This window comes from Magnolia sinica, chromosome 5 (assembly GCF_029962835.1).
Source record: "Magnolia sinica isolate HGM2019 chromosome 5, MsV1, whole genome shotgun sequence".
Lineage (NCBI taxonomy): Eukaryota > Viridiplantae > Streptophyta > Magnoliopsida > Magnoliales > Magnoliaceae > Magnolia > Magnolia sinica.
In genome coordinates, this window is record NC_080577.1 from 32,285,372 (window position 1) to 32,302,275 (window position 16,904).

Sequence of the window (16,904 nt, forward strand, 5' to 3'; positions counted from 1 at the left end):
TGCTTCATTGCTTACTTCTTTTTCATCAGCATCTGCACCTAGACATTCATTGCTTACTTCTTTTTCATTAGAAATGGTGCTTACCAAATGGAGGAAATCATACACATCTGTTATGACATCTAGATTTGATGCTACCTAGCAAAAAGAAGAAAGAAGGTGATTCATATTTATGCTTATGAAACAAAGTCTAATAGTTTACATGGCTAGGTTATTAAACTAATAAATTCTAAGAAAAATAGCAAGTGCCAACACTTATGGCATAAAAAAATAATCGTTGCATGGATTAACAATCAAACAACAATGGTAAAGGGCAGAAAACTAACTTCTTTCTTGCTCCACATAATCTAGTTGGGGCGTCGTATTAGTTCACGTAAGACCTGTGGACACCACATGCATATAAATTAGTTCATGTAAGACCTGAGGACACCAAATGCATATAAATACAATCATTACAATCTGAAAAACATTAAAATCAATCAACGTGCATCAGTTAACTAGAAAAAGCCCCTAATTACCTTAGTTCCAATCAAAACACCTGAAAACAAGTACCCGGCATCCTGAGCTCCCATTGATTTTCATCAAATAAACATAAACTTCAAAAACTAATAAACAGAAAAGTATCTACATGACCACTCCATTTTTCAGATAATCCAAGTATGAAAAACATCTTGGTCAATACATATGCATCAAATTGCTTGAGAACATCCCAAGTTCCCTTTTTTTTGGTCCCCCCCAAAAAAAAAAAACCCTGGAAACAAGTACCCATCATCCTAAATTCCCATCAATTAATATAACATGATCACATAAACTTCAAAAACTGCCAAATGCAAAAGTACCCACATGAGCTTCGCTTACATGTAACAAAAATGATGTGCACAACACTCCATTAATTATGCTGAGACCAAATAACACTAAAATTAATCAACTAGCATCAAATAACTTGAAAGTGCCCCAAATTCCATTGGTTTCAGTCCAAGAACACCCAAAGGCAACTACTAATCATCAAAAACTCCCATTGATTCACATCAAGTAATCCCACAAATTTTAAGAATTGACAAATGCAAAAGCACCCACATGAGATTCCATCATCTAAACCACAAAAAATTATAATAAATCTACATAACACTTCATTTTTCAACCAATATGCATCAAACTACTTAAGAACATCCCAAATTTCATTGGTTTTTCATCCCAAAATAATTGAAAACAGCCCACACATCATCCTAAAGTCACATTGATTTTCACCAAATCAAAGAAAGTTCAAAAGGAGAGATACCCATATGAGATTTCCTTCTTGACAATAGAAAACTTATTACAGTAGAATCCAAATGGATTCACATCAAATGATTACACAGACTTGAAGAACTGATAAATGCAAAAGCACTCAAACGAGATTCTGTTACATATAATAGAAAAAACCCACATAATACTCCTTTTTTAAACTAATCCAAATTTGATGAACTTCAAAATCGAAAAATGTGCATAAAATTGCTTCAAAACATCCCAAATTTCACTGATTTTCCAAAAAGAAAAAAAAAACCAACTACACATCTACTAAAATCAAATTGATTTTCACCAAAAAAAAAAAAAATCAAAGAAACTTCAAAAACAGAGATACCCATGTGAGATTCCCTTTTGTAAATAGAAAATTAATTGCAACAGAATCCAAACAGATTCACATGGGTGTAAAAAAATTTATATAAAAAAAAAATCCAGCCAAACCGTACTAAATCCTCATTGATTTTCACCAAATAATAAATAAATTTTAAAAAGAGGCACGCCCATATGAGAGTATAAAAGAAAAGTAATCTGCAATAGAATTCAAACCGATTCAAATCTAAATTACCACAATTAACCACATAGACATCAAGAACTAACAAATGCAAAAGCACCCCACATGAGATTCCATAAAATATAACATTAAAAATAAACAATAGTAAACAAAAGCTCTAAGACTGCTACATGAACTGCTACAGCTTCATGGAATGAAACTAATCTTGATGATGGAGTTCTAGGATTGCATTCAACTCAATTTAACATTACTTATGATAAAACACATTTTTTTTGGAGAAGTAATGCAAGAAATATCAAGAAAACGTACCTCACACCAAACCAAGCAGTCAGTAGCTTTAACTGACTTCATATCATTCCCATGGTTGGTACTATTCCTTTCAAGCAAAGGAAGAAAAAATACCAAAGGATCCCAGCTTAAATCAGATTTATCATGAAGCACATTGTGTACTACAACAGGCTGGCCCTTAATCCAATGCTGCTGAAAATGTTTAAGATCTTCACCCTGAAGATCCTTTGCACTAGGACAATATAAATAGTTATCATAAGACTCCTCTCTAGCAGCGGCTTCTCGCAACTTCCCATCAAATCCCATTTCTTGATCATGCATGCCGATACAAAAGGGACAGTAGGAAGAAGCATCTAACATTTTAGGAAAGTCATAACTACAAGCTATTTCTTCTGCACTTATTTCCAGCTGCTGTATCCAATCCAATGGGAAAATGCATCTCAAATCGAGATTGCAAGCGCCACAACCTCCGAGCTCCTTGGGAGGACAAGGAACGCTGCCATTGCCATCATTAGCTTTCCATTCGGGCAATGCAACTAAAGAAGGTAACAGAGAATTACCATTTCTTAACAGAGAGAGTGTTGTTCCCAAAACAGGCTTGTCACCATGAACATAAGCTTTCCCTTTATTTATGTAGTTGAATGTAACTGCTCCAATGCCTCCAGGTAGGCTTCCTCCACGTATCTCATGACAACAACTTAGGCAAAGGTCAAAGGAACAATTTGAGCAGCTTCTATGGAAATCCATGATGGAAGCTTTGCAGTTGTTATTGCTCAAATATACACAATGCATTCGTGCAACACCTAAAAGCCAATGGAACTCTTTGTTATTGAAGGAAAACCTTTATGGGCATATTTAACTTACCAGTATAGTTTCTCATCATAGCCACATTCCACCTGACGAGGCTGATTAGAAGATGGTTTTTCCCCTCCTACAACAAAAATCCATCAGAGGAGAGACATGGTTTAAAGGCAATTTATTAAAAATAATAATTAATAATAATAAAAGGCAGGAACATCATGCACCTACCCTGTAGCTTTGCCTCTATTTCCAGCTCAATTCTCTGTTCCTGATTACTGGAAGAAGATGCAAATCAAATAATGGGCATGTAGAATTTTGTCAATCTTGTCTATACCCCTTGCAGTACCCTCAAAGAGATGGAATATCAGTAGGCAAGTTGCTACTACTACCAACAAAGAAAACAAAAAAGGGAGGCAAGGCAGCAGATGGAGAATGCCACAGTTGAAGGGCACATTTGGATGAACCTCCAAATCGGTATTGGATCAGCATCATTAGTGAAACCCATCCGCTTTATGCTTGAGGTGACACAGAAAATGGAAACCGCATTAAGCAGGTTCCCATTTTCATGCTTTTTCAACCCCAGATCCATAGTAAGACAGCAGGTAATACCTGTTCTTATCTCACTATCATTTTAATGCGTCTGCCTATAAATAGAACTAAAAAAAATGAAAGAATTAATATTTAATAAAGACGAAGTACTAATTTCAGTGAAGCAAAAACATGCCAATAAACTATTCAGATACCAGCAAATCATAACTAGATTCTCATAGGAAAAGAAAGAGAAAATAGGCCGTAGCAAAAATTTCTAGTGCAGAGGCACCATAATTTACCCCACAGAAAGAGACATCACCAAAATCGGAAGAGAGAAAAATGCAGAAAAGTCTTCTCAAGAGAACATACAAAAATAGGGTAGATTAATCTTTAAAAAGTTGTATGAATGTTCCGTCGTTTTTCATTACTTGTCATAATATTACAATAATAAAGGTTTTCCATGAAACTTTTTTAAAAAAAAGAAGAATTTTTTGGGACAGTTCACTGAATGGGACCTTTTATGCTTTTAAACTATCATTTTTGCACCTTTTATGAATGGTATAGTGTTTGCACTGAATTGACTTTTTTTGGGACAGTTCATTGAATGGGACTGTTAAAAACACAAGCCTGTTACCTGATATAAAACAATAATAACCGGGAAAATCTCCAGGGTTGAAGGAAGTCTGTACAAATGAAAATATACAAAGAGCAGGCTCAGATAAAAATTAAAATACTCAAATAACCAACCTAAAGCAGAGGCAAAACTCTAAGATATGAAATACAAACCCTCCATATGGCTTTGAAGAATATGAAGGAACAAATCCATAGCCGTTCTCCCCAACCTTCATTTAAAGAAAAAACAAAAGGAGATGAGTTACCTAAGCAGGGAAAGATGTTGCATTTTTGAATGCATGAACCTTCATTTAAAGCTTTTAAAAAAAAGGATATAAGTAACTGAGGAGGGAAGACGCTGCATTTTGAACTCATGAAATGATTCAGCCCAAACCCAACTTTGATTCAAAGACATACAACTAATGCAACAGTTTTTAATGTTGGATAGTAAGACTCAAGGCAAGATTTAGCCTTTCAGTTCTAAAGTTTGACCAGATTGAGTTGATAAAAACTTGCCTATAATCAAAGGAAGACATGACCCTAAGCTCATGTTCCAACTACTGCATGGCAGCAAGGTTCTGCCTAATCCTTGCATCAAGTCTACAAATTTGCAGGAATTTCAGTTTACTACAACTGAATATCAGAAAAATGAAATGAAGAATGTAGAGAAAGTTTCTTCTTCTTCTTCTTCTTTTCTTTTGCATTGAAGGAATTTCAGTTTAAGCCATGCTTGAATCCAAGGTTACTTCAAACATGAGGAATTTGAATTCACAAAAATATTGTTTAATTTTCTAAGTTGTGAATCAAATATTAGTACAAGACTTCTTTAATACAATGGAATATCAGAGAAGTGAAAAGAAGAATGAAGAAAATGTAAACTTCTTTGTCCTTCTGCATATGCCACTTCAGTGTCCTTCCTGCTTTTGTATTTCCTTTTCGAATAACACAAAACAGCCAGAAACATAGATCGTAAATTAGAGAAATGAAGGGAAGAAAATGTAAGGAAATAAAAACTTTCAGTATGAATTTTAAACTATACCAGTCAACTCCAAAGTTAATTTCTTATGCTATAATTCTATCGTTCTTAACACTACCATTATTATTTTTGGATTGGATTTTGCAGGGTGGCGGGCCAGAGTTTCAGCAGATTATATTTAATGAAGGCTTTACATGATAACTGAATCCAAAGCCCAAGGTAAAAACCTTGATTTCTTGATTTTAAGTAATATTTCTTTCTATCCAGAACAAAATGTAAGGAAAGTAGGGAAAGTTAAGAACAAAATTGATCACCTACAGCGAATGTATGTTAACTTAGCTTGCAGTCTTGCCATTCCCACTTACACAGAACATGCCATCCATGTAAACGACAGGGCCCACAATGAAAGATCACCTGGTGTAAAAACCAGGCTCATCCACTCATCAGGCAGACTGCACCATTGAAATCCATGGATGCCAATGTTCTGTCTTAGTGTACAGATCTTCATGGTGGGCCCGTTTGTTTATATGTCTTGTATGCCCTTCACAAGAGACACTTAGGGAAAGATGGTCTGCAATCTCTAAGCAAGCATGCAACAGGCTGTAGTGGATCAGTTTCTAATTTAGAATGGCATTTAGGTGATCTAATTTTCTGGCCTCTGACCCTAATAATATTCACATCCTCTTTTCAATTTTTTGTTTTTAAAAAAATCATTTTGGGTTTAGATTTATATCCAAATGCAACTGGACCCCAATCTGATTCCCTTAGGTCTGAATATGGGTCAGGTACTTTGGGTATCCATAATCACAGTGCCCATTGGCAGCCCTACATAGCTTTCTCCAGACCAAACACACAAACGCAACATTTTTTGGTTTTATAAATAACACTCCAGAGGTTAACTATTTGCCCTTCTAAATTTCTAATACTCTTTGAAGGCATTCTGGATTGTATCTTTTAGCACCTTACCTCTTCGATTAGTTGTGTTAATTGGTTCCTTTGAACTAGATGCTACCAAAAGATGTGCATGCTTCTAAAAGCAAAATTGGACATTACAGTGGGCCCACCCGCTTCTGAAGGCAGGCCTGTGACAGAGTCCTGCATCAGAAAACACACCACAGAAGATAGGTGGGGCACACTATGATGTTTGTGATAAATCCACTTTGTCCCCTCAAACACACCACGATTGAGGGATTCACTGACGAGGGCGGAAACGTGGGGCTGATCGGTGAGGAGTTGGTCGACATTGACGACCTTGAGGCCTTGAGACCTTCAAACGAAAAAAGAACTCGAGATAACCAAAAAAATTGGAAGAAAGAAAATACAAAACCGTGGAAAAATCAAATGGCGTATATGAAACCCTAAAAATCATTGATCTCGGGGAAATTTACACCAAAACGCAGAGATTTTCTTCTATTATGATAAATCATAGATAGAAAAAGGGGAGGAATTTGAAACGAGGTACCTGAAAAATCTCCCAATCGCAAATTCCTGGCAATGTAAATGAATGCCGAAAGAGGAACTCCAGCGGCTTTTGTTTGAACGAAGACGAGGCGTCCTCTGCACGAAAGATGGATATGGAAATCCTCTTCTAAAATGAAACGTTACTTTCAAATCCGACAATTGTGAGTTTTCCATCATTTATAACATAAACTATGTTAACAACCATACATATAAGGGACCATTTACCAGATGATTATGATAGTCTTATATAGGAAAAAAAGTACAAATATTAGCCATTTACAATTAGAACCATTATTTAGATAGTCTGGATAACACCATCTCACTGCCATTATTGTTATGAATGAGTCACCACTATTTTACCTCAACTACAAAACTCGCACATTGTCATTGTACAATAAAAAACATCCCATTGAGATTTGGATCTGGTAGGCTCTATGGGCCCCACCATGATGTATATGTTTTATCCCCGCCGTCCATCCATTTCTCAACGTCATTTTCGGGTTGATCACTGAAAATGAGATCGATATAAATCTTAGGTGGTCCACACCAAGGGGAAACAGTTGGGTAGCCAAATATCATGAAATATCATGATACTTCAGGATTAATAAGTCTAATTGGGTACCGTGGACCTCACCACATAAAATAATGGGGAGAGTTATTCCCACCGTTGAAACTATCCTAAGGCCCACCATAATTTTTATTTGAAATATAACCTATTCAAAAGTTTAAAAAAACATGAAATAAGATAAAACACAAATATCAGCTTGATCTAAAACTTTCATGGTCCTTGAACAGTTTTTAATGGTGGGTGTTACTATCCCCACTGTTTTCTATGTTGGGGTTCACTGGAGCTTTGGATTTATCTTTGGATATTGCCCTAAAACAGTCTCTCCAAATGGATGGAAGGTGTGGATATAAAACATATATCATGGTGGGGCCCAAAATTGAGAGGTATATAAATATCAGGTGGACCACACCACATGAAAACAATAGCGATTGGATATCCATCATTAAAATCCTATGTAAGGCCCACTGTACTCTTTATTTGCATCCAATCTGTTTATTAGGTTATACATGCTTAGATGAAGAGGAAAAACAAAAATCATCTCAATTCAAAACTTTATGGCCCCCAGAATGTTTTAAATGGATGACGGTCATTCAACACTATTTCTTGTAATGTGGTCCATTTCAAATTGGGATATGCCTCATTTTTGGTCTCATGTCATAAGATGATCTTTAAAAATAGATGGACGACATGGATTAAAAAATACATCATGGTTGGGCCCACACAGCACCAACCACAAGCCATTGGATGGTGTAGGGGAGGAGCCAATTCGTCCCCTTATTTGTGGTGTGGTCCATTTAATCTTTGGGTATGATTCATTTTTTGGATAATTCTATAAAATGATCTCAAAAAATGGATGAACGGTGTGGGTTGATCCCAAATTTTTGGTAAATACAAAACCCAAGTGGACCATGCCACACAAAACAGTGTCGAATAATGATTTCCACCGTTAATACCTTCCTTGGGCCCACAGTAATGTTTATTTGTCATCCAACATGTTCATAATATCAAAAAAATATGAATGAAGGGAAAACACAAACATAAGCCTAAATGTGGGCCACACCACATAATTTAATGGAGGGGTTTCCTTAGCACATTCATAATCATATATTAGGCCTGCCTAAATGTGATTCACATATCCAACCCACTCATTATGTGCCCCACTTGGATGAGGGGTCGGACCAATTTTCAACTGCATCCATCTCTGTATTAACTTATAAATAAGTTGGATCTTAAATAAACATCGCAGTAGGCCTTGAGAAGGTTTCAATAGTGCGTGTCACTATCCCACTCTTTTCTATGGTGGGTCCACTTGAACTTTGGATCTGCCCCGTCAGTCAGTTGCATCATTCCATAGTGGGCCACGAGCTTAAAAATAAAGTCAATACATGACTTGGGTGGGCCACACCACATGCTATAGTTGAGAGGGTTACCCTCCCATTAAAACATTCATAATTATTTATTGGGCCCACCTAAATGTGGTTCATGGATCCGGCCCATTCATTATATGTGTCCCACTTGGATGAGGAGTCAAACCAAGTTTCATACACGTCCAAAACTCACGTGGGCCCCACCAAATGCTTTCATATGTGGGGCGCACACAGATTAACCTCATGGGAAGTTCCCATGAGGTGACCTTATAGTACCATTTCACTATTTAGGTAACTCCTTCATGGGTGTTACTCTAACCGTATAGGGCTCACCTTGATATATTTTATGTATATTGACACCATCCATTCTCTCTATTTTATTGATCATTACCCTCAATTTGACTAGTTACTCACCTCGATCATACTACATATGAGAAAGATATTGGGCAAACAAGATTGATCAACAATTTGAGTGAATTTTGATTTAAACATCTGAAGTTATTTACTCTTCCTGTCCAGACTAATCAGATTGTCCAAAAACAGTTAAAGGTTGTTCATAATATCAAAAATATATAAATGAATAGAAAACACAAACATCAGCTTGATCCAAAACTTCTATGGCCTCCAAGAAATTTTAAATAGTAGAGGTTCAATCACACTATTTCCTGTGGTGTGGTCCACTTGAGCTTTGGATATGCTTCCTTTTTGTTCTTTAGATCTCAAATTATCTGTTAACATGGATGAATGGAGTGGATAAAATAAATAAATAACGGTGAACCCCACAAAGTTTACTCTAGTAAAGGTAGCGAGTAACTCACTTAAATGTAGTGGAGAAAGGTTTCCTTAAAACATTCATAATCATATATTGGGTCTGCCTAAATGTGATTCACATATCCAACCCACTCATTATGTGTGTCCCACTTAGATGAGGGGTCAGACCAAGTTTCAACCGCATCCAAAACTCACGTGGGCCCCACCAAGTGTTTTTATATTTTTTAGGATGTCTTCACATAGTTTTAAATGGTATGGCTCACTTGAGTTTCGTTTACCGATGATTTTTGAGATATCTCATAACGTAAAGGGGACACATCAAATCCACGGTATTGATGTTTGACACAGATCATGATGGGGCCCACAAAACTTGCTAACATCAATTCTTAGGTTCTCACGAGGTCAGTAAGTTGGGTCACAATTTTAACCAGAATATTTGGCCCATTTTACATGTCTAGTCTATTCATTCTATTTTACTATCAATACTCTCAATTTGACTAGTTACTCACCTCAATTAGGCTACATATGAGAAAGATATTGGGCATACAAGATTGATCAACAATTTCAGTGAAATTTGATTTAAACATCTGAAGTTATTTACTCTTCAATTTGAACTGATTAGATTGTCTAAAAATGATTAAAGGTTCAATTAGTGGATAGGCCTAATAATTTAGTAATTTTAGTTTTCACAAATAACTTTAACAATTTTTTTTTTCAAAATGTATATTTATTTACTCTTTTAACTAAATATCATTTTTATTATAAATAAATTTAGCATTTTTTTTACAAAATTTAGTTTTCTTTTTTAAAATATATATATTTTTTACAATTTGTCAATTTTTTCACAATTTTGTTTAATTTTTTAAATTTTCTTTTTCAAAATATCATTTTTTAAATCTCGCTTTTGTTATCTAACTTTTCATTTTTTATTGTCAAAATAAAAAATTTATCTTTCTTTTAAATTTTTTTTTTTTTTTTTACAATTTGTCAATTTTTTTACAATTTTGTTTAATTTTTTAAAATTTCTTTTTCAAAATATCAATTTTAAAATCTCACTTTTGTTATATAACTTTTTAATTTTTCTTGTTAAAATACAAAATCTAGTTTTCTTTTTTAAAAAATATATATATTTTTTACAATTTGTCAATTTTTTCACAACTTTGTTGAATTTTTTAAATTTTCTTTTTCAAAATATCATTTTTTAAATCTCACTTTTGTTATATAACTTTTTAATTTTTCTTGTCAAAATACAAAATCTAGTTTTCTTTTTTAAAATATTTTTTTTTTTTTTACAATTTATCAATTTTTTCACAATTTTGTTTAATTTTTTAAATTTTCTTTTTCAAAATACCCTTTTTTATCGAATTTTTTTCTTCAAAATTATCAACATTATTCAAAGTTCTTAATTTTTTTTTCAAAATCTAGATTTTTATAAAATTACAGTTTTTTTTTTTCAAAATTTAAATTTTTCTTAAACATTGTTAATTATTTTTCTAAGCTTATCAACTAATTTTTTTTTTGAAATTCATAATTCTTTTGAGCTTCTTAAATTTTGACCTGAGCATTAGAGACGGTTTTTGACAGGGCTATAAGACGGTTTAGGACCGTCTCTAATAGAGACGGTCTTTGACAGTCTCTAATAGAGACGGTTTGGGACCGTCTCCAATAGAGACGGTCCTTAACAGTCTGACGGTCTTTGCCAGGGCTATAAGACGGCTAAGGACCGTCTCTAATAGAGACGGTCTTTGAGAGTCTCAGATTATAAGTAAAAGACGGCCAATGACCGTCTCTAATAGAGACGGCCAATGACCGTCTCAGATGACCGCATATAAGATGGTCAAGGACCGTCTCTAATGCGGATAGCCAATGACCGTCTCAGATGACCCATATAAGACGGTCAACGACCGTTTTAAATGATTTGTGAACGTTCAAATTTTTAAGACAATATTAAGGACAGTCAGGGGCCGTCTAAAATTTTAGAGACGGTTTACGGCCGTCTCTAAAGCGTCTTTAAACCAAGCAATTTTAGAGACGGTCCAGAACCGTCTCTAAATCCGTCCTTTTTTTCCATTTTTCACGTAGTGATTAAATATGCACACTTAGCTTAAATGGAGCACCGACTTATCTCTTAGAAGGCCGAATTAAATTAACTTGAATTGCTTAATTTATTCTGAGATTTGTGCTCTATTTATAGGTGAGCAAATCACGTCTTCGACTGGTCTAAGGACCTCTATGACTGGTCGTAGAACCAACAGATATTTAAAAATTCGGACGCGATAGGATTTGACAGTTTTACGACTGGTCGTAGGTTTCCTTCGACTGGTTGTAGGTGGCCAAATTTCAACACTGTTCTTTGAGTCGTAGGTCTACGACTGGTCAAAGATGCAGTCGACACTGTTCCTACGACTGGTCGAACAGTCCTCAGGACTAGTCATAGCCAAACAAAAAATTTTCAATTTTTGTAACAAAGTTACGACTGATCCAGGAAATGTTTAGACAGGTCGAAGCAGTGCTAGGACTAGTCGAACAAAGTCCAGGACTAGTTTTAGAACAGACCAAACTCACTCATATAAAATATATGAATTATGTATCCAAAATGGCCTACTCTAAAGGTCAACCTAAGGTTAGTCATACCTCAATAGTGAAGTAAGGACATTGAAACTTTAGAGACGAGTGACCTTTGAAAATAATGGAGCTTGAAGTCTTGATGCCGTTTAAACTTGAGAGCTTTTTTTGATCTTGAGATTGAACTTGAAAGCTTCTTGAGATTCTTGACTTGTGAACAGTGCTTGTTAATCAAAGCTGATCTTGAGTAGAGCTTTGTTCTTCATATATACAAGCTTCATAGTAGTGTCTTTGGCACCACAAATTTGACAACACAAAGGGCTATAAACTATATCACTTACACCATGTGATGTGGCCCAATTGTGATGTGATGAAGCCCATGTATGAGGCCCATTATGAATGTATGTGAGGCTATGGGCCCCACTATATGTTTGGCCATATGAGGGCCACTCCTTAGGAGTAATGTTGGTTGAATGTCCACACTGATCGGCAATGATGGTTAAATGTCCACATTGTGACCTTCCCTTAGGCCTCGTTGGTCCCATTCTTGATATAAGTAGGCCGTCTAGGCCCATCCTTGATATGAGGAGAGTACATCATCATCATATAACATGTTTAGTATAGCTCTACGATCCATTCTCATGCACATCATGATATGAGGAGTGATTGATCATAGCACATGTCATTGAGCGAATTATTATGGGACTCCCTGAGAGACGGAGTTGCCCCACATGAGCACACGGTACACGCAGGTTTAATGTATGGCTGAATGGTATGACTCATGCATCTCGTATTTTATGATATGACCATCATACGCCCTAACAACATTAGGGCCATTGCGTCTACAAGCATGTCATGGATGGCCAGATAGGATACCAAAAATCTTTTTCTACATGGGGTGTCATAAATGTCCCTGGGTGAAAGTCTCTAAACCCTCTTGGTACTAGAGGACGCCCCAACATATAGACTGAGTAGATATATATGAGTGCATGAGGGTCGTATACTAGTAGGCCGCGTCTCCCACTGTGTCACGGTCGGTTAAGAGGGGGTGTGGCCTTACCCGCCTGAGGGAATAAGCAATGTTAGGCTGAGTCTGACCAGCTCATAAATGGGTCCGCTATCGATGAGTCGGGCTTGATATTGGCAGGCGAATAGTGAAGTCTCTTCCACTTACCTAGTTGTACGCTCGGATAGGGGCGGCAAGCTGACGTAGAGTGTAATAGACCCCGGTGATATCCCAGAGATGTACGGTACTAATATGTAGACTTATTGAGCAAGAGTTGTATACTCATCATTTTACTCATTCATTCATTCATTCACTATCCACTCGGGCTGATGGTGCGCAACTAATTGTTATGTGTACCTTCGTAATGGCCAGGATTTCAGTTGGGGCACGCGACCAACCTGAGATCAGGAGTTTACTATATTGAGTCTAGCTATCTAAATTTAGGTATGGGACTAGTTTGGATAGAAGTCCCTTGTGATGGACCCCATTGCCTACGATACTACGTACTATCATCTCGACTTCACACTCCAACTTGGTCATTTCATTCGCACCTCATATTGCATTACATTCGCGCATATGGCATTTTGGGTTGCTATCCTTCTGCATTTATATGGCCCAGATGAGGTTAATGGTATTCGTGTACTCGTCATGATTTGCATATTGCATTGTATCCTCAGTATATGATATTTGGCTTACTATGTCTCCGCATTGCATAGCTGATCTACATTGGTCTCTCAGTATATGATATTGGCTTATTATGTTTTTTTTACATCGCATAGCCTGGATATAGCTGATGATATTTATGAACTTACCAGCATGTTTCTGCATTGCTTTGATATTGTATACTTGGCACTTACCTTACGCACACACTTACACCACCCTCTAAGCTTTCTATAAGCTTATGCACGATAGTTGCGTGCATGTGGCGTTGGGTTGCAACAGAGTTGAACTTGGAGGTGTATATGTCTTATGGAGCTTTGATTTTCAATATATGTATTTCCCTTTCAGCACTATATTCAACTGTTTATATTAGTGCATATGTGACGGTGATGTTACCTTTGTGATTTGGGTAAACTTATGGTTATGCTTCTTACGAGATAAATATACATTGAAAAATCCTCCTTGTAGGATCTCAGGATCGGAACCTGGTATATGGGTGCCGAGGGCTGAGAATGGGGTACTACGGAGGCTGTCGGCATTGGATTCAGCAATAGGGAATTCTGTGAGCCCGGTTTCTGAGTTTAGGGTGTGACAAACCTGGCTCCCACAAGTCCCCACTTAAACTCTCTGCTTTGGCAGGCAGCATCATCCAAGCGTGTGAAGGCTTTGTTGTGAGGGTTGGTGCTTTAAGGTTTAAACCATTTCTCCGATTAGGCTTGGGTTAGGGCCTAGTTTTGGGCTTAACTAGGTGAGTTGACTAGGTTGTTGGGTTGGGTAGGCTGACCGGGTGAGTTGACTCAGTGAGTTGATTGGGTGAGTTGACTCAAGGCTCCAGGGTTTTGGGTTAGGCTAACTGGGTTGACTGGGTTGGATGGGCTAATAAGTTGGATTGGATAGGCTGAGTTTAGGGTTTATGACTAAGGTTCCTAAGGTTTAGGCTTTTAGGGTTAGGGTTTAGGATTATGGTTCGGTTGTCCATACATCCGTTCAAACTCTATCAGCTTGGTAGCCTCAGGTGGGAGTCTATAGATGCCCCTCATTGGTAGAGGTTGTATGCAACCGAATGCCAAAGTGAGTGGATACCTCGCCTTTGCTAGTCAGCCATGAATTGCAATCTGGATTTGTTGCCTTCCTTTGTGCCTGTGTCTGTTGGTTTCCTGGAGATAGATAACTTGCACATATTGCGAAGGTTTAAGGAAAATGTTACGATTGTCCCTACGTGGGCCACTAATCTCAACCCTTTTCACTCCTGATCGGTACTAACATCGGAAAGGTATAGTAGATCTCCTAGCATTTTATGCTGCCTTACGAGGATACTGACCCGGTACTAGATCATTCATTGCTTCCCAGATCACCTTAGGAGCACTTTGTTTATTTGGTCGTCAAAGTGGTTAGTTCCCTCGCGCTTTCTGTGGCCTTACAGGGAACTCACTATGCCTATTTGGACTTGATTAAATTAAAGAAGCATTCACGCCTAGGTATGTGCAGGTGACTTTTTTCCATGCAATCTTTTGGTTTTGACAGTTAGGTTACAATTTGTGTTTTAAGCCATTCGGATGATTTCTTCTGACTAGTCTTGGTTTATCAAATTTTCAGAGCATTAGCATTTAATACTATGGAGCTGACATTGAAGTTCAGTCTGATCATATTTTGATTTGCATTCGAATCCGATAATCTCTGGGGAAGCTGCGAGATATCGGATATTATTTGATTTTGCACTAACTCCCACCCAGAGATACAAAAGATCTCTTAATGCCTCAGATGTCTAATGCCTTATTTTTAAAATGTTTTGCTTTTGAAAGTCATCCCACCTTGGGGAGTGATACTCCCTGGGGTTTTTTATTGGAAGATGATTTTGAGATATGTCCAGCTACTGGTCATCGCCACTAGTGATGCCTATGGGACTTTAAGTATGATGGTTTTTATTAAATATCCGAGGGGTGAGTACGCATGAATGGTTGTGATGGAGGTTGACGTTGTTGGAGATTATGGATTGTGAAGATGTTGTGTTTTATTGCTTGGAATTTGGTAATCGCAATTGGGACTGTGATCTGTTGGGGATGGTTTTTTTTAATGTAAATATGATTAGTGGTTGTGATCAAGATTCTGATTAGAGATGGTTAATTGGTTTCATTGTCTAAAAGGGCAATCGGACTTGATTGTTTTTGGGCTAATCTGGAAGGTTGGTTGTGATCAACTCCGACTTTTATAAATGGTGCAGGTCTGTCTGTGGATAGCATTTAGGATTTTGATTTGCAATCAATTCGAGTCTGTCATCCCACGGGCTGTGGTCAAGATTCCGATCTATAATCCATTGAATCTATCGTTCCACTGTGTTGTGGTTAAGATTTCGATCTATGATCGATCGAATCCGTTGTCTTGCTATGTTGTGGCCAAGATTCTAATCTATGATCAATCGCATCCATCATCCCACGAGTTGTCTCTCTTGGGAGATGTTTTTATATTTTTCAAATATGATCCGGTCCATCGGATCGTGAGTTGACAGTCACGATCGATGCCGGTTGTTATTAAAAGAATTCAGTCCATTAGATCATGAGATGACTGTTGCGATCGATGCTAGTATTTTAGTTTTTTTGAAAAAGATTCACTCCATTGGATTGCGAATTGATGGTTGCGATCGATGCTAGTTTTTGAAAGAATCCAGTCCATCTGATCGCGAATTGACGGTCGCGATCGATGCTGGTATTTAGGCTTTTTAAAAATGATTTAGTCAATCAGATCACGAATCGACGGTCGCAATTAATGCTAGTATTTAGGGTTTTTTTTAATGATCTAATCCATCGGATCGTGAATCGATGGTTGCGATCGGTGTTAGTATTTATGGAAAGAATTTAATCCATCAGATCGCGAGTCGATGGTCATGATCGATGCTGGTATTTTGGTTTTTTTAAAGGATCCAGTCCATTGGATCGGGAATCAATGGTCCCAATTGAAGCTAGTTTTTATTGGAAGAATCTAGTCCATCGAATCATGAATCAATGATCGCGATCAATGCTGATTTTTATGGAAAGAATCCAGTCCATCAAATCGTGAATCGATGGTCACGATCGATGCTGGTATTTAGGATTTTTTGTGAAAAGGATTTAGTTCATCAAATTGTGAATTGATAATCATGATCGACGCTAGTTTTTATGGAAAGAATATAGTCCATTGGATCGCGAATCGATGGTCGCAATCAATGCTAGCATTTAGGGTTTTTTTGTGAAAATGATCCAGTCCATCGGATCACAAATCGACGATCATGATCAATGCTAGTTTTTATTGAAAATAATCCAGTCCATGGGATGGCGAATCGACGGTCATGACAATGTTGTTATTTTGGTTTGTTTTTAATAGGATCCAGTCCATCGGATCACAAATCGACGGTCACGATTGATGCTGGTTTTATTAGAAAATTTTGAAATGTTTTTAAAAATGATCTGATCCATCAGCTCACAAATTGATGGTCAGGATCAATGCCAATTTTTATCGAGAGATGCAAACTT

The 16,904-nt window shown here is 36.9% G+C and overlaps 1 protein-coding gene across 1 annotated transcript; it reads right to left on the reverse strand.

The window, feature by feature from the left end:
- Positions 1 to 1,831: 1,831 nt before the first annotated feature.
- LOC131247014 (lysine-specific demethylase JMJ26-like) lies at positions 1,832 to 14,047 on the reverse strand. The gene is made up of 7 exons (XM_058247459.1): positions 13,996 to 14,047; positions 6,463 to 6,557; positions 4,199 to 4,254; positions 4,047 to 4,095; positions 2,945 to 3,011; positions 2,102 to 2,883; positions 1,832 to 1,837 (listed from the first exon to the last, which is right to left on the reverse strand). The coding sequence occupies exons 1-7, from the start codon at positions 14,045 to 14,047 to the stop codon at positions 1,832 to 1,834; spliced, it is 1,107 nt and encodes a 368-aa protein (XP_058103442.1).
- Positions 14,048 to 16,904: the final 2,857 nt, after the last annotated feature.